The 18,850-nt window shown below is 40.9% G+C and overlaps 1 protein-coding gene and 1 pseudogene across 2 annotated transcripts; both read left to right on the top strand.

The window, feature by feature from the left end:
* The first annotated feature begins 1,746 nt into the window (after nucleotides 1-1,746).
* Nucleotides 1,747-12,937, top strand: LOC311499389 (annotated as a pseudogene). Its single transcript has 3 exons — nucleotides 1,747-3,099; nucleotides 11,362-11,437; nucleotides 11,546-12,937. The product of its transcript is annotated as an uncharacterized misc_RNA (transcript).
* Nucleotides 12,938-16,187: 3,250 nt separating this feature from the next.
* LOC311499644 (zinc-binding protein A33-like) lies at nucleotides 16,188-18,850 on the top strand (the record flags this gene model as incomplete). Its single annotated transcript, XM_084560716.1, has 1 exon — nucleotides 16,188-18,850. The coding sequence occupies one exon, from the start codon at nucleotides 16,188-16,190 to the stop codon at nucleotides 17,556-17,558; it is 1,371 nt and encodes a 456-aa protein (XP_084416842.1). The 3' UTR covers nucleotides 17,559-18,850.

Below are 18,850 nucleotides of genomic sequence, written 5' to 3'. Positions count from 1 at the left end.
GGATTTTCTTTGGCTTTCAGATGGTGTGGGATTTATTTGAGTGGGACGTACGGTTTGGGCTGCAGGCTCCTCCGAGCGAGGAGTGCGCCGACCAGTTTTCGAATTTTTCTCCATGTGTGTGTATGTGGAAAGTGGGAGCGATTTTTCAACGATTTTTCGTGTCGCATGCTTTTTTTCTAAAACGACTACGGCCACAATTTTGGCAGTACGCGCATGGGAACAACGCTAAATTGTAGAGAACCCTCGGCTGACGCTCTCAATGTGTTCGTTTTCTCGATAGGACTTGTGGTTTTTGATTTATGAGCATTTGTTCGGAGGGCAAATCCTAGGGTACAGGAGAGAAGGGAGTATAACATATAGAATATCATGTGCGGCGTGTAGTCGTGGCAATGGCCCCTGACGAGCAGACTCAGCACAGGTGCACACAGAAAGTGGAGGGAAAAGGGTTCTTAGTGGATAACAGGATCTGCCAAAACATTATGACTCCTCACACCATTACTGCAGTACTGTAGGGGGCCAGAACCTGACACTGTGACCCCCCCCAGTTGGTCCTCCTGACAGAACATCCCTGACATGTTTCCTTCACCTTATTAGGTAAGTGAATTTCTAGAATTATTTATATGTTAAGTGTTTGTGCCCAACATAGCTGAACTTTTAATAGAAGTTAACTACTAGCCGACCAGTGATTTAGCCGACGGCTAGCCTTCCAGCATAGCTCATGTATGTTAGCGAGCTAGCGGAGCTAGCTGCGAGCTAACGGCGGCGGACTCAACCGCGGAGCTAGCCTCGAGCTAACCGCGAGCTAACCAGGAGTTAACGGTGAGCTAACCGGGAGTTAAAAGGCGGGAGTTAGCCGCGAGCTAACGCGGAGGCTAGTGGGGCTAGCCGCCGGCTAATTCGCCGCATTTCTAGCGAGCGGGAGCTTGTCACAGTCATCAAACTGGCACTGAAGTTAAAACATAATGTTGAAGTTTTACAATTTAAAGGGATAATATTTTTAAATAAAACTGTGTCAAACTGAAAAATATTATTCCACCACATAAAGTAGGAAACGTTTATGGCTTGTAACAACATTAATGACAGTATATTTGAAGTAATGTAATATAATATGATGATTTTAATTAATTATAATGGATCATTATGATTAAGGCAGCATCATCGGCACAGTCAAAATTTCAACAGGAATTTTCTAGTTTTAGTCTAATGTTTCTGTTCCATGTGTTTATTGGGTTCTATCTTTGTCTACTTTCAGGACTTGTGTGAAAATCTGTTGATGTTCATGGACATCAACAGATTTTTTAAGCAGCTCTGTTTATATCAATATACACAAAACACACAATGAAGCAACTCACTCCACAAAAAACACCTTTGGACTGAAACACTCCCCTGACTAACAGGTCAAAGTTCTACATTTATGAACAGTTCTCGTAAAGCTCCACCCCCTCACCTGAGACAAACCAGGAAACAGTTTATTATTGTGTGAGACTAAAGAGAGACACAGACGATCAGATTCACCTTCAGACCAAACTAACACCTTCCTCTGAGTGAGCCCAGCTACAGGAGAGAAAAGTGGAAAACTACAACACTGCTGCTTCAAGCTGCTGACTCTCCACACACTGAAGGTGAGTTTGACCAAAAACAGACTCAAAGTCAAAGGAAGCTTCAGGGAAGTTAGTAGAAGATGGAGGAGAGCCATGACTGACTGGACTTTGTGTCTGCTGTGTTTCAGCTTCACTCAGAGACTAAATGGCTTCCAGATCAGAGGAGGATCTCTGCTGTCCGGTCTGTCAGGAGGTCTTCAGAGATCCTGTTCTTCTGTCATGTAGCCACAGCTTCTGTAAAGTCTGTCTGAAGAACTGGTGGAGAGAGAAACCAACACACCAGTGTCCAGTTTGTAAGAGAAGATCTTCAAAGGATGATCCACCTTTAAACTTGGTGTTGAAGAACCTGTGCGAGTCCTTCTTACAGGAGAGAGATCAGAGATCTTCAGAGGCTCGCTGCAGTCTGCACTCTAAGAAACTCTTCTGTCTGGACCATCAGCAGCCAGTGTGTCTTGTCTGCAGAGATTCAGAAAAACACTCCAAGCACACAATCAGACCCATCGATGAAGCTGCACGACAGCACAAGAAGAACCTTCAGGAAACTCTGGAGCCCTTAAAGGAGAAGTTAAAGGTTTGTGAACAAGTTAAAGTGACTTTTGATGAAACAGAAAAACACATCAAGGTCCAGGCCCGACACACAGAGAGGCAGATTAAGGAGCAGTTCAAGAAGCTTCACCAGTTTCTAGACGAGGAAGAGGAGGCCAGGATGGCTGCACTGAGGGAGGAAGAGGAGCAGAAGAGTCAGATGATGAAGGAGAAGATGGAGACTCTGAGCAGAGAGATAGCAGCTCTTTCAGACACAGTCAGAGCCACAGAGGAGGAGCTGAGAGCTGAAGACGTCTCATTCCTCAACAACTACAAGGCTGCAGTGGAAAGAGTCCAGCGCTGCCCCCTGCTGGATGATCCACAGCTGCCCTCAGGAGCTCTGATAGACCAGGCCAAACATCTGGGCAACCTGACCTTCAACATCTGGAACAAGATGAAGGACATGGTCTCCTACACTCCTGTCATTATGGATCCAAACACTGCTTATCCACAACTGATCCTGTCTGAAGATCTGACCAGTGTGAGATATGGCGATAGACAACATCTTCCTGATAATCCAGAGAGGTTTAATTCTAGCAGTTCTGTCCTGGGCTCTGAGGGCTTTAACTCAGGGACTCACAGCTGGGATGTTGATGTTGGAGATAACAGAGCATGGACACTGGGTGTGTTAGCAGAGTCTGTCCAGACGAAGGGAAACATAGAGTCCGGATTGTGGAGAATAACGTTGTTTATAGGTAAATACTTCACATGGTCACCACCAGATCCTCCCACTATTCTCTCAGTAAAGAAGAAGCTCCAGAGGATCAGAGTGAATCTGGACTGGAACAGAGGAAATCTGTCGTTCTCTGATCTTGATACTAACAAACACATACACACCATCACACACACTTTCACTGAGAGGATGTTTCCATACATTTTAACTGGGGATAAACTCCCTGTGAAGATGTTACCAGTGAATCAGATCAGTTAGAGATAAACATTATGATTATAAATGTGTATTGGGCTGTAACAACTAATCAATGTCAGTGATCATATAAATTGTAGTTTTGTCGTCATGGTGTTGGGTCAGTACGTCACTGCAACTGATGGAAACACATTTAATATCTGGTGGTGGAAATAGATCATTGTGTTTAGAGTTTAAGACACGTTGAAGCCTGAGATGATAACTTTCTTTATACAAGGACCTGAAAGAAGCAGTTGATGTGAGGAAACCCACCAACATCTCAGAACTGAAGTGGTTCTGTTCTGAGGAATGGGCTAAAGACGACTGATCAGCAGTTACCAGAAACATTTAGTTGATTTCTTGGCTCAAAGCTTAATTTCTGTAATGAGTATATCATCGTATCAGAAGGAGAGTCACAGTGGACGATGGTGGAAATAAAAAATGTTGTTGCACAGCTCAGGTTTAACTTTAATGATCAGAGTGAAGAACCTTTCTAGACGCCTACTTATATACTGGGGCGCCGAAAAGGGGGGGTAAAGGAGACGGATTCTAGGGGCCCATGATTGAGGGGGCCCAGAGAGGCCCCTAATGATGATGAAATTATATTACAGAAAAAATAATGACACTAAGTTATTAAGTAACATATAATCACAAATGTTTTATTTCCAATGTCCTGGTAACAATAACTTTATTTGTTTTGGAAACATCAACGCCTGCAGGGCCCCCCCTCTATTTATGTAAAGTGGTTCAGTCCAACTGGATCAGCTGCAGGTAGCGCACCGGCGGTTTGTCACACAGCGCCACAGCCTGCCAGTTACTGTTGCTGGTGGTGAGAGAGCGTTCAGTAAGTTTGAGGTCCACAATGTCTCAGGAAAGACTTTGCAGTCTTGCCATGCTGTCAATTGAGAGTCAATTGGCTAGAAAGCTGGACTTCAAAGACCTGATAAGTGATTTTGCACGTGAGAACGCTCGGCATTGGGCTTTTGGTGAAAAAAGTTGAGCAAGGACCAGTGATTGAAAGGTTGCAAAAGGAAGCTTGACTCAGTCGGCAACGTTATATATTTGCCATTCTTTCATATATTAAGTTCTACTTAAATGATGAGAAATCATATATGGCCATTTTGTATTTTGATGGTGCTTTTGTTTTTGCTGAGATTTTTTTCGCTCCACTGATTATAATTGCTATTTTTTCATGGAAGAGTTTATTTCCAATTTAAGTGTTGCAGCAAATAAATGAATCAAAATGAATTCCATTGTATTCAGAGTGCTCAGTTCTTCCCCTACTGTACATGTCAACTGTCATGTTGTTCTTCTTTCACAAATATGGTAATGATAGTCAAAAAATACCATTAAAATGCATAATTGTATGTAAAATAGCATCAAAAAATTCGCTGTGTTGGGGGGCCCTGTAAAGATTCTTTTCATGGGGCCCAAAATCCCTAGCAGCGCCCCTGCTTATATAACAGGAAACCAGTCGCTCTGAACGATCCAGATGATGTTTAGTTAGCTCTAAGTCTCAGGTGTGCCTAGCTTTGATGTGATCTGAGCTGGAAGCTAACCTTAGCATGCTAACAACACAGTTTACTCACTTTGAGAAAGCACGATAAATATTTCTAAATAAATAAACCGTAATTAAAGCCTACATTAGCAGTTTATTTTTAAATCTAAAATTTCAGAGAGTTGGTTAGTGTAGCCTGGTAGTCTGAACAGCCACTCTATGTTCGAAATATCTATGTTCCCGGTGTCCGCCACTGCCGCCTAGTGGTGTTATTGAGCAATAGGCAATAGAGTGCACTTGACTTCTCCACTCGAAAAAGAGACGAACGGGGAGATCGGAGCATAGCAGCGTCCGTAAAACGTTGTTGCTGGAAAGGACAGTTATCACTTGTCAGTAAATAAAGTAGCAAGGCTACATTAGCAGAAGTTTGTTTTAACCATTAGAAGCTATAAGGGTACGTTCACACTAAGCGTCTTTTTTGCAGCTGCCGGCGTCTGTTTTACATTATAACCCTATGGAGTAGACCGTTTTTTCAAAAAAGTTGCCGGCTTCTTTTAAAACGCGACTGCAACCGTCTTTTTTCTGCAGCTCGAAGTTGAGAAATGTTCAACTTCTAGCGGAAAAACGCCATACGTCATGCTGTCTTTTTTACAGCTGACCAATCACAAGCATTTTAATGAGACCTGTGGTTACCCATGACAACGAGAAAAAATGGAGACGGTGCCGGTCGAGAGACTCGTCGTTTTAGTGTCAGAACGCAACGAATTATTTGACATGACATCTAAATTATACCATAACATTCAACACAAAGAGCAATAGCTAACGCCAATTTTCTCTTCCGCGACATTTTGTATCCGTTGTACTATACTAGTATATACAGTCAATGGTTGTACTTTGTATCCGCGACGTAACGTTGCTTTAAATCGCAAAAGACGCTTCCGGCAAAAAAAGACGCTTCCGGCTGCTTTTTGGAAAAACGCTGGCAGATTTTTTTTTTAAGTGAAAAAAACGGTCTGCACAACTTCTTTTGTCAAAAAAAGACGCTACGTGTGAACGTACCCTAAGTCGTCAGACCGCCACGGAGTTGCCGACCGGTCCGAACGACGTGGTTGTTGAATATTCCGGTGATTTAGCTGCTAGCTAACTGGTTGTTGATAACTTTAAATAAGTCATAACTTTGAGGTTGTAGGATGTGTATGTATGTTTAAAAAAAACAGTCGGGATAAACTCATATCCGGTTGATATTATAAACGGTACGTTTATTTGGAAATGTTGAATATTGTGGGAGAAATGCTACGTAGTGGTCAGCTAACTCAGCTAACTTGAGAATGAAATGGTTAGTGTTATGTGATTAATGCATTGTGTGACTATGTTCTTGTAAGCTGTTTCATTAAGCTTGGTGTTTGATATTAAGTTCAGGCATAAATATGTGAGTGAAATGTTATTAATGTAGTATAATGTGTGATACTGTGTGTAACAATCTGAGAGAGGGGGAAAAAACCAACACACATGGACTATCGAAAAGGACAATTATTGATTTTTCTGCACCTTTTGTGCAGGCTGGTTTTTTGTTTAGCCGATCTACAGACTGGATTGAGTTGCACAAGCCGCCTTCTGGTTCCATCCCATCATTCTCCTTCATCATTCGTCAGTGGATCATCGCCATCTTCTTCTTCTTCTTCTCTAACTCATACCATTGCTTCTTCATCTGTCGACCAGGATGGACAGTCGTAGGAAACTTGAGTGCACTCAAACAAACTGAACTTTAACAAATCTGGGTTGAGAAATCAAAGACTGATCTATACTCACCTTGTTGAGTCTGCACAGAGTCTGTATTTTGTGTTTGTATTGAGATCTCATTTTTATGTTTTTAGGTTGTTGTTTTATATTTGGTTGGGTCCCAACTTTTCATTTGTGAAATTGAGTATACTATTTTTGTACATCATTTTCTTGGTTACGATTCATTGCAGAAATGGTTGGAAAATTCAGTTAATCAATTTAAAAGAAATAATACAGTGAACTCAAACTATTCCGCTGTTGGTGTGAATTATTACGGGAAGGATTTAAAGTGTTCATGTACTTTACTGCACTATTTTTACACCAGTCTCCTCTTAGAGCCTAGACATTAGATATACCTGCAGGTTTGGTGAACCACACACCAGGTGGGTTACAATTAGCATTTAGCATCTAGCATCAGCCGTTCTGGACCGAGGGCTGCTGTTCACTGAAGAGACACAAAATGTGAGAGAAGGAGAAGAAGAAGCCTCAACAAACAGTCTGTTTATCTGCTGCAGATCGTCTGACATTCATTATTCCTTCTCTCTGAACTTTAAATATTATAATAAATAAAATAATAAACCCAACATTTAATAATTTACCTTATCAGCATTTGTGTGTCTTTACTGAACGTTGGTGTGATTTTAATAAATTAAACTCACATTCTTAACAAACCATAGCTTTAAGGAGACTCATTTTCACCACCATATAGTTTTTTTAAAAGTTTTAGCAATTATTTATTTGTAAAGTTTTATTCCACCACCACACTATATACAGAATGTCTTCATATTTCTCTATATATTTGTCGAAGCGTTGATATTCTTTGTATATATTTTTCAAATTAGTACTTGTGTTTTTTTCCCCCTGGTAATTTTTCCCCTGTCGAAGTCAAAGTCGTCACTGTTTTGTATATTTTTTTTTGCCAAATTTCCGCGCTACTGTGACAAGGTAATTTCCCATACATGGGATCAATAAACATGTATTATGTCTTATTTCTTTTTTCATTATTACCAACACAATACAGGTTAAAATATGTTTGTGTTACATTCAGTTTTATTTTTATTTAATTTTATTGCTTAAAAAAAAAAGAAGAAAAAAAGCTACAAATCCTCTAATTACACCTGGACTGTGGTGTGTATGCATATAACCAAAAACTACAGAATATTTAAGACATCTGTAAACAATTGTTTAATCTTTTTTTTTCTTTTTTGCATCTGTGCATAGCTGCTGTTGAGTTAATATTATTCTAACGTGCACTGCTGTTGAACGGCTTAAATGACGATAAATAATATAATATAAAAGAGTCCTTCTAGCAGCTGATCTCAGAGTTTTACCTGATTAAATAAAGGAAATAAAAGACAAGAATCATATAGTTTTTACTCTCCGTGGATCTTTGGACGTCATAAAATGTTAATAAGTTACATTTATTTTCCTCTACAGGGAGACACAGCTGCTCCTGGAGGTTTATTTATCTGATATCTTTATACGACAGCTCAGTTTGTTGTATTACTATTATTTAAAATCTAATTCTTCTTCTGACAAGTGGTTGCTTTGTAGGATGATGTTTGATGGAGGGATGAGGCTCTGATGCTGGAATGATGCAGTGTTGTTTCATCTCATTTAAACCAAACTATTCTACTTTGGTCTCATCTGTCCACTAAACATTGTCCCAACAGTCTTCTGTCTTGTCCACATGATGGTTCATTTTTGCACTTCTGGTTCAATGCCAAACTGTTTTTAGTTGCATCCACTGACAACAAAGTTGAATCTAATATCTTGACCCATCTTCACTTTCCCACTATCCAGCTGGATAACAAATGTCTTTTAATTATTATATTATGTTGTTTAATTATAGACCAAAAAAAAAAAAAAAACTTGTGCTGAACCTGCTGCCACGTTGCTGACCTCCGCTTAAAACGTCCAAGCAGGTCAGACAGTGGAGTGATAACACATCTGGTGATAGTGGCTCTTTGTTAAGGAGGCTGCAAACACAGAGCGAGCTACTGAACGTCCTGATCAAATAATCTGAGAGCGCGGCGGATAAAGCCGCATCCTCTGGGGTTAAATATTAAAGAAATCAATTAGTTTGTGTCCTGAAAGAGCTGGAAACATCACAGTCACACTACTTACTACATGAAGCCAAAAATCAAACCTGCTTCTTTTCTGTGAGAAACTTAAAAATGGAGTCTGGTGGTAAACTGGCATCCTGTGTCTTACAAGAGCAACGTTCAAGACAGAAATCAAGCTGTTGGCCTCAAAATGAGCCAAATATGATGAATTCTCTAACAATACTTGATCAAAATCAGCTGGCAAACACTGACAGAATCTGTTTTAGAGGAAAAAATATTCATAAAAACCTTTCCTAAAGAGCTGAGACTGGGTTTGGAGAGCAGGCGTGTTTTGCAGTTTGCAGCGTTTAATGAAATGGTGGCAGGCAAACAAAATAATGAGCAGAATCAGATAATATTTATGTGTAAAGTTAATTTCAAGGACAAATTATAGTCCATCTGTTCAGAGGTGTTTCCAATCAATGTAATGAGACTCAGGTGTTGTTGTCTTTGATGGACCAATGAATTCTGAATTCTACCTGTGAAAATGTCAGGACATCTGTCCATGAGCTGAATGTGAAGAGTAACTGGGTCATGCAGCAAGACAACGAGAACCAAGAACACAAGTGGTTCTACAAAAGAACGGTTAAAGAAGAACAAGATGAATGTTTAGGAACGGCCAAGTCAAAGTCCTGACCTTAATCCAATAGAAATGTTGTGGAAGGACCTAAAGCAGCAGTTGATGTGAGGAAACCCACCAACATCTCAGAACTGAACTGGTTCTGTTCTGAGGAATGGGCTAAAATTCCTCTAAGCTGCTGTAGACCACTGATCAGCAGTTACCGGAAACATTTAGTTACAAGGAGGTCACAGCATTAATAAATCCACAAGTCTAATTTTTCTGTTTAATTAATTTGATTGGGTCCTGTTTGTCTACTTACAGGACTTGTGTGAAAATGTTTTGAGTCATTTTTATGAAGAAATGTAGAAAATACTGAAGGATGGAACAACTTTGAAGCAGCTTTGTTTATATCAATAAACACATAGAACAGAGTGGAGCAACTCACTCCAGAACTTAAAAGCCTTCAACTGATGTTTCCTCTAAGATAAAATACTTTGGACTGAAACACTCCCCTGACTAACAGGTAAAACGACATTTATCAGAGAAATACAGGTAAAGCTCTGCCCCCTCACCTGATTTACCTGAGACAAACCAGGAAACAGTTTATTATTGTGTGAGACTAAAGAGTCTTCAATCTTGGGTGGCCACAGTTTTTGAGGTGCAGAGATAAAAAATACATAAAAACATAGGGATTTTTGTTGGCTTTCAGATTGTGTGGGATGTATGGTTTGGGCTGCAGTCTCCTCCGAGCGAGGAGTGCGCCGACCAGTTTTCGAATTTTTCCCTGTGTGTGTGTATGTGGAAAGCGAGAGCGATTTTTCTACGATTTTTCGTGTCGCATGATTTATTTCTAAAACGACTACAGCCACAATATTCGCATTGCGCACGTGGGAAAAACACTAAATTGTAGAGAACCCTTGTCTGATGCTCTCAATGTGTTCGTTTTCTCGATAGGACTTGTAGTTTTTGATTTATGAGCATTTGTTCAGAGGGCAAATCCTAGGGTGCAGGAGAGAAGGGAGTATAACATATAGAATATCATGTGCGGCGTGTAGTCGTGGCAACGGCCCCTGACGAGCAGACTCAGCACAGGTGTACACAGAAAGTGGAGGGAAAAGGGTTCTCAGTGGATAACAGGTTCTGCCAAAACATTATGACTCCTCACACCATTACTGCAGTACTGTAGGGGGGCAGAACCTGGTGGGGTTAGCCGACGGCTAATTCGCCGCGTTGCTAGCGGGAGCTTATCACAGTCATCAAACCGGCACTGAAGTTAAAACATAATGTTGAAGTTTTACAATTTAAAGGGAAGATATTTTTAAATTAAACTGTGTCAAACTGAAAAATATATTATTCCACCACATAAAGTAGGAAACGTTTATGGCTTGCAACAACATTAATGACAGTATATATATAATTGGAGTAATGTAATATAATATGATGATTTTAATTAATTATAATGGATCATTATGATTAATAATCAATTATTATGATTTGCTTGTTCTTTCAGTAGAAGCCATTTGATTTTACTTGTTGTACAGAATGTATTTTGTGGGTAATGTGAAGCTTTCTAGTAGATGAACTGTGTTGTTTGAAGTCTGGGGATCCTAGTGAGGACACCCCTCTTGAAGGTGGGGGTGTGACGATCCCTCCCACTCTCTTCCTTATTTGATGCTGGCTTTCAGGTGGAGCTGGGAGGGGTCTGCTGCCTGTACCTGCCCTTCAGTTTGTAGAAGGGCATAAAGGACGACCCTTCTCAGTGTCTCTCTCTCTCAGCCAGGCCTACTGCATCCTCATCATCCTGTTTGGTTTGTTGTACCCTGCATGACATCAAACTCACACCCATCCAGTCACTTTGTTGCCGAGTTGAGTGATGTGATATAGTGTGATGATATACCACGCACACTTTAAACTGGACGGCGGCATCATCGGCACAGTCAAACTTTCCACAGGAATTTTCTAGATTTAGTCTAATGTTTCTGTTCCATGTGTTTATTGGGTTCTATCTTTGTCTACTTTCAGGACTTGTGTGAAAATCTGTTGATGTTCATGGACATCAACAGATTTTTTTAAGCAGCTCTGTTTATATCAATATACACAAAACACACACTGAAGCAACTCACTCCACAATAAAACACCTTTGGACTGAAACACTCCTGACTGACAGGTCAAAGTTCTACATTTATCAGAACAGTTCAGGTAAAGCTCCGCCCCCTCACCTGATTTACCTGAGACAAACCAGGAAACAGTTTATTATTGTGTGAGACTAAAGAGAGACACAGACGATCAGATTCACCTTCAGACCAAACTAACACCTTCCTCTGAGTGAGTCCAGCTACAGGAGAGAAAAGTGGAAAACTACAACACTGCTGCTTCAAGCTGCTGACTCTCCACACACTGAAGGTGAGTTTGACCAAAAACAGGACTCAAAGTCAAAGGAAGCTTCAGGGAAGTTAGTAGAAGATGGAGGAGAGCCATGACTGACTGGACTTTGTGTCTGCTGTGTTTCAGCTTCACTCAGAGACTAAATGGCTTCCAGATTAGAGGAGGATCTCTGCTGTCCAGTCTGTCAGGAGGTCTTCAGAGATCCTGTTGTTCTGTCATGTAGCCACAGCTTCTGTAAAGTCTGTCTGAAGAACTGGTGGAGACAGAAACCAACACACCAGTGTCCAGTTTGTAAGAGAAGATCTTCAAGAGATGATCCACCTTCAAACTTGGTGTTGAGGAACCTGTGTGAGTCCTTCTTACAGGAGAGAGATCAGAGATCTTCAGAGTCTCTCTGCAGTCTGCACTCTGAGAAACTCAGACTCTTCTGTCTGGACCATCAGCAGCCAGTGTGTCTCGTCTGCAGAGATTCAGAAAAACACTCCAAACACACAATCAGACCCATCGACGAAGCTGCACGACAGCACAAGAAGAACCTTCAGGAAACTCTGGAGCCCTTAAAGGAGAAGTTAAAGGTTTGTGAACAAGTTAAAGTGAAGTTTGATGAAACAGAAAAACACATCAAGGTCCAGGCCCAACACACAGAGGCAGATTAAGGAGCAGTTCAAGAAGCTTCACCAGTTTCTAGACGAGGAAGAGGAGGCCAGGATGGCTGCACTGAGGGAGGAAGAGGAGCAGAAGAGTCAGATGATGAAGGAGAAGATGGAGACTCTGAGCAGAGAGATAGCAGCTCTTTCAGACACAGTCAGAGCCACAGAGGAGGAGCTGAGAGCTGAAGACGTCTCATTCCTCAACAACTACAAGGCTGCAGTGGAAAGAGTCCAGCGCTGCCTCCTGCTGGATGATCCACAGCTGCCCTCAGGAGCTCTGATAGACCAGGCCAAACATCTGGGCAACCTGACCTTCAACATCTGGAACAACACGAAGGACATGGTCTCCTACACTCCTGTCATTCTGGATCCAAACACTGCTCATCCAAAACTGATCCTGTCTGAAGATCTGACCAGTGTGAGACGAGGAGATGAACAACATCTTCCTGATAATCCAGAGAGGTTTAATTCTTACTGTTATGTCCTGGGCTCTGAGGGCTTTAACTCAGGGACTCACAGCTGGGATGTTGAGGTTGGAGATAACCCATGGTGGATACTGGGTGTGTTAGCAGAGTCTGTCCAGAGGAAGGGACGAATACCATCTGGATTGTGGAGAATAAGGTTCTATGAAGGTAAATACTCAACATGGTCACCACCAGATCCTTTCACTGTTCTCTCAGTAGAGAAGAAGCTCCAGAGGATCAGAGTGAATCTGGACTGGAACAGAGGAAATCTGTCGTTCTCTGATCTTGATACTAACAAACACATACACACCATCACACACACTTTCACTGAGAGGATGTTTCCATTCATTTTAACTGGGGATAAACTCCCTGTGAAGATATTACCAGTGAATCACATCAGTTAGAGATAAACATTATGATTATAAATGTGTATTGGGCTGTAACAACTAATCAATGTCAGTGATCATATAAATTGTAGTGTTGTCGTCATGGAGTTGGGTCAGTACGTCACTGCAACCAATGAAAACACTTTTAATATCTGGTGGTGGAAGTAGATCATTGTGTTTAGAGTTTAAGACACGTTGAAGCTAGAGATGATAACTTTCTTTATACAAGGACCTGAAGCAAGCAGTTGATGTGAGGAAACCCACCAACATCTCAGAACTGAAGTGGTTCTGTTCTGAGGAATGGGCTAAAGACGACTGATCAGCAGTTACCAGAAACATTTAGTTACAAGAGGTCACAGCAGATACTGGAAACAAGGAGGCTCTGATATGTAATATTGGCTCATTGGGTTCTATCTTTGTCTACTTTATGGACTTGTGTGAAAATCTGTTGATGTTCATGGACATCAACAGACGTTTTTTTTTTAAGCAGCTCTGTTTATATCAATATACACAAAACACACACAGAAGCAACTCAGTCCACAATAAAACACCTTTGGACTGAAACACTCCCCTGACTAACAGGTCCAACAACATGTGTAGCTCCGCCCCCTCACGTGATTCACCTGAGACAAACCAGGAAACAGTTTATTATTGTGTGAGACTAAAGAGAGACACAGACGATTTTTAAATCTAAAATTTCAGAGAGTCGGTTAGCATCTAGCATTTAGCATTTAGCATCAGCCGTTCTGGACCGAGGGCTGCTGTTTACTGAAGAGACAACGAATGTGAGAGGAGAAGAAGAAGAAGCCTCAACAAACAGTCTGTTTATCTGCTGCAGATCGTCTGACATTCATTATTCCGTCTCCCTGAACTTTAAATAATATAATAAATAAAATAATAAACCCAACATTTCATTATTTACCTTATCAGCATTTGTGTGTCTTTACTGAACGTTGGTGTGATTTTAATAAATTAAACTCACATTCTTAACAAACCATAGCTTGAAGGAGACTCATTTTCACCATCTTATAGTTTTTAAAAGTTTTAGCATTATTTATTTGTAAAGTTTTATTCCACCACCATTCTGTATATACAGAATGTCTTTATATTTCTCAAAATATTTTTTGAACCGTTGTTATTATTTGTATATATTTTTCAAATTAGTACTTGTGGGTTTTTTTCCCCTGTGGTAATTTTTCCCTTTTTTGCCAAATTCCCACACTACTGTGACAAGGTAATTTTCCATACGTGGGATCAATAAACATGTTTTATGTCTTATGTCTTTTTTCATTATTACCAACACAATAAAGATTAAAATATGTTTGTGTTACATTCAGTTTTATTATTTTTATTTTATTTTGTCGCTAAAAAAAAAAATCTACAAATCCTCTAAATACACCTGGACTGTGGTGTGTATGCATATAACCAAGAACTACAGAATATTAATGTTCAACATACATATATTGTTAATACACAGACATCTGTATACAGTTATTCTCCTGGAGGTTTATTTATCTGATATCTTTATACGACAGCTCAGTTTGTTGTATTACTATTATTTAAAATCTCATTCTTCTTCCAACAAGTGGTTGCTTTGTAGGATGATGTTTGATGAAGGGATGAGGTTCTGATGCTGGAATGATGCAGTGTTGTTTCATCTCATTTAAACCAAACTATTCTACTTTGGTCTCACCTGTCCACTCTTTGTTGAGGAGGCTGCAAACACTGAGCGAGCTACCGAAAGTCCTGAGCAAAGAATCTGAGAGTGCGGCGGATAAAGCTGCATCCTTGGGAGATAAATATTAAAGAAATCAATCAGTTTGTGTCCTCAAAGAGCCGGAAACATCACAGTCACACTATTACATGAACCCAGAAATGGATCGAGGATTCAAACCTGCTTCTTTTCTGGGAGAAACTTAAAAATGGAGTCTGGTGGTAAATTGGCATCCTGTATCTTACAAGAGCAACATTCATGACAGAAATCAAGCTGTCGGCCTCAAAATGAGCCAAATATGATGAATTCTCCAACAATACTTGATCAAAACCAGCTGGCAAACACTAACAGAATCTGTTTTAGAGGAAAAAATATTTATAAAAACCTTTCCTAAAGAGCTGAGACTGGGTTTGGAGAACAGCTGTGTTTTGCAGTCTGCAGTGTTTAATGAAATGGTGGCAGACAAACAAAAAAATGAGCAGAATCAGATAATATTTATCTATAAAGTTAATTTCAATGCCGAATTATAGTCCATCTGTTCAGAGGTGTTTCCAATCAATGTAATGAGACTCAGGTGTTGTTGTCTTTGATGGACCAATGAATTCTGAATTCTACCAGTGAACTCTAAAAGAAAATGTCAGGACATCTTGTCCATGAGCTGAATGTGAAGAGAAACTGGGTCATGCAGCAAGACAATGAGAACCAAGAACACAAGTGGTTCTACAAAAGAACGGTTAAAGAAGAACAAGATGAATGTTTAGTAATGGCCAAGTCAAAGTCCTGACCTTAATCCAATAGAAATGTTGTGGAAGGACCTGAAGCAAGCAGTTGATGTGAGGAAACCCACCAACATCTCAGAACTGAAGTGGTTCTGTTCTGAGGAATGGGCTAAAATTCATCCAAGCTGCTGTAGACCACTGATCAGCAGTTACCAAAAACATTTAGTTACAAGGAGGTCACAGCAGATACTGGAGAAAAGGAGAATCTGATATGTAATATTGGCTGATTTTAGTCTAATGTTTCTGTTCAGTGTGTTTTATTGGGTTCTAGCTTTGTCTACTTTCAGGACTTGTGTGAAAATCTGTTGATGTTCATGGACATCAACAGATTTTTTAAGCAGCTCTGTTTATATCAATATACACAAAACACACACTGAAGCAACTCACTCCATAATAAAACACTTTTGGACTGAAACACTCCCCTGACTAACAGGTCCAACAACATGTGTAGCTCCGCCCCCTCACCTGATTCACCTGAGACAAACCAGGAAACAGTTTATTATTGTGTGAGACTAAAGAGAGACACAGACGATCAGATTCACCTTCAGACCAAACTAACACCTTCCTCTGAGTGAGTCCAGCTACAGGAGAGAAAAGTGGAAAACTACAACACTGCTGCTTCAAGCTGCTGACTCTCCACACACTGAAGGTGAGTTTGACCAAAAACAGGACTCAAAGTCAAAGGAAGCTTCAGGGAAGTTAGTAGAAGATGGAGGAGAGCCATGACTGACTGTACTTTGTGTCTGCTGTGTTTCAGCTTTACTCAAGAGACTAAATGGCTTCCAGATTAGAGGAGGACCTCTGCTGTCCGGTCTGTCAGGACGTCTTCAGAGATCCTGTTATTCTGTCATGTAGCCACAGCTTCTGTAAAGTCTGTCTGAAGAACTGGTGGAGACAGAAACCAACACACCAGTGTCCAGTTTGTAAGAGAAGATCTTCAAAGGAACATCCACCTTTAAACTTGGCCTTGAGGAACCTGTGTGAGTCTTTCTTACAGGAGAGAGATCAGAGATCTTCAGAGTCTCGCTGCAGTCTGCACTCTGAGAAACTCAGATTCTTCTGTCTGAACCATCAGCAGCCAGTGTGTCTCGTCTGCAGAGATTCAGAAAAACACTCCAACCACAGATTCAGTCCCATCGAAGAAGCTGCACGACAGCACAAGAAGAACCTTCAGGAAACTCTGGAGCCCTTAAAGGAGAAGTTAAAGGTTTGTGAACGAGTTAAAGTGAAGTTTAATGAAACAGAAAAACACATCAAGGTCCAGGCCCAACACACAGAGAGGCAGATTAAGGAGCAGTTCAAGAAGCTTCACCAGTTTCTAGACGAGGAAGAGAAGGCCAGGATGGCTGCACTGAGGGAGGAAGAGGAGCAGAAGAGTCAGATGATGAAGGAGAAGATGGAGACTCTGAGCAGAGAGATAGCAGCTCTTTCAGACACAGTCAGAGCCACAGAGGAGGAGCTGAGAGCTGAAGACGTCTCATTCCTCAACAACTACAAGGCTGCAGTGGAAAGAGTCCAGCGCTGCCTCCTGCTGGATGATCCACAGCTGCCCTCAGGAGCTCTGATAGACCAGGCCAAACATCTGGGAAACCTGACCTTCAACATCTGGAACAACATGAAGGACATGGTCTCCTACACTCCTGTCATTCTGGATCCAAACACTGCTCATCAAGAACTGATCCTGTCTGAAGATCTGACCAGTGTGAGACTAGGAGATGAACAACATCTTCCTGATAATCCAGAGAGGTTTGATCTTGTCTGGTCCGTCCTGGGCTCTGAGGGCTTTAACTCAGGGACTCACAGCTGGGATGTTGAGGTTGGAGATACCACATGGTGGGCACTGGGTGTGGTAGCAGAGTCTGTCCAGAGGAAGGAAGAGATAGATTATGGATCGTGGAGAATAGGGTTCTATGAGGGTAAATACTCAGCATGTTCACCACCAGATCCTCTCTTTGATCTCTCAGTAAAGAAGAAGATCCAGAGGATCAGAGTGAATCTGGACTGGAACAGAGGAAATCTGTCGTTCTCTGATCTTGATACTAACAAACACATACACACCATCAAACACACTTTCACTGAGAGGATGTTTCCATACATTGGAACTGTGGATAAAGTGAAGATATTACCAGTGAATCAGATCAGTTAGAGATAAACATTATGATTATAAATGTGTATTGGGCTGTAACAACTAATCAATGTCAGTGATCATATAAATTGTAGTTTTGTCGTCATGGTGTTGGGTCAGTACGTCACTGCAACCAATGAAAACACATTTAATATCTGGTGGTGGAAGTAGATCATTGTGTTTAGAGTTTAAGACACGTTGAAGCTAGAGATGATAACTTTCTTTATACAAGGACCTGAAGCAAGCAGTTGATGTGAGGAAACCCACCAACATCTCAGAACTGAAGTGGTTCTGTTCTGAGGAATGGACTAAAGACGACTGATCAGCAGTTACCAGAAACATTTAGTTGATTTCTTGGCTCAGAGCTTAATTTCTGTAATGACTATGTCATCGTATCAGAAGGAGAGTCACAGTGGACGATGGTGGAAAAACAAAAAATGTTCTTGCACATCTCAGGTTTAACTTTAAAGAACCTTTCTAGCTGCCTACTTAAATAACAGGAAACCAGTCGCTCTGAACGATCCAGATGATGTTTAGTTAGCTCTAAGTCTCAGGTGTGCCTAGCTTTGATGTGATCTGAGCTGGAAGCTAACCTTAGCATGCTAACAACACAGTTTACTCACTTTGAGAAAGCACGATAAATATTTCTAAATAAATAAACCGTAATTAAAGCCTACATTAGCAGTTTATTTTTAAATCTAAAATTTCAGAGAGTTGGTTAGTGTAGCCTGGTAGTCTGAACAGCCACTCTATGTTCGAAATATCTATGTTCCCGGTGTCCGCCACTGCCGCCTAGTGGTGTTATTGAGCAATAGGCAATAGAGTGCACTTGACTTCTCCACTCGAAAAAGAGACGAACGGGGAGATCGGAGCATAGCAGCGTCCGTAAAACGTTGTTGCTGGAAAGGACAGTTATCACTTGTCAGTAAATAAAGTAGCAAGGCTACATTAGCAGAAGTTTGTTTTAACCATTAGAAGCTATAAGGGTACGTTCACACTAAGCGTCTTTTTTGCAGCTGCCGGCGTCTGTTTTACATTATAACCCTATGGAGTAGACCGTTTTTTCAAAAAAGTTGCCGGCTTCTTTTAAAACGCGACTGCAACCGTCTTTTTTCTGCAGCTCGAAGTTGAGAAATGTTCAACTTCTAGCGGAAAAACGCCATACGTCATGCTGTCTTTTTTACAGCTGACCAATCACAAGCATTTTAATGAGACCTGTGGTTACCCATGACAACGAGAAAAAATGGAGACGGTGCCGGTCGAGAGACTCGTCGTTTTAGTGTCAGAACGCAACGAATTATTTGACATGACAT

Source organism: Chelon labrosus (genome assembly GCF_963514085.1).
Source record: "Chelon labrosus genome assembly, chromosome: 14".
Taxonomy (NCBI): domain Eukaryota; kingdom Metazoa; phylum Chordata; class Actinopteri; order Mugiliformes; family Mugilidae; genus Chelon; species Chelon labrosus.
This window is presented reverse-complemented; position numbering and strand designations above follow the sequence as displayed.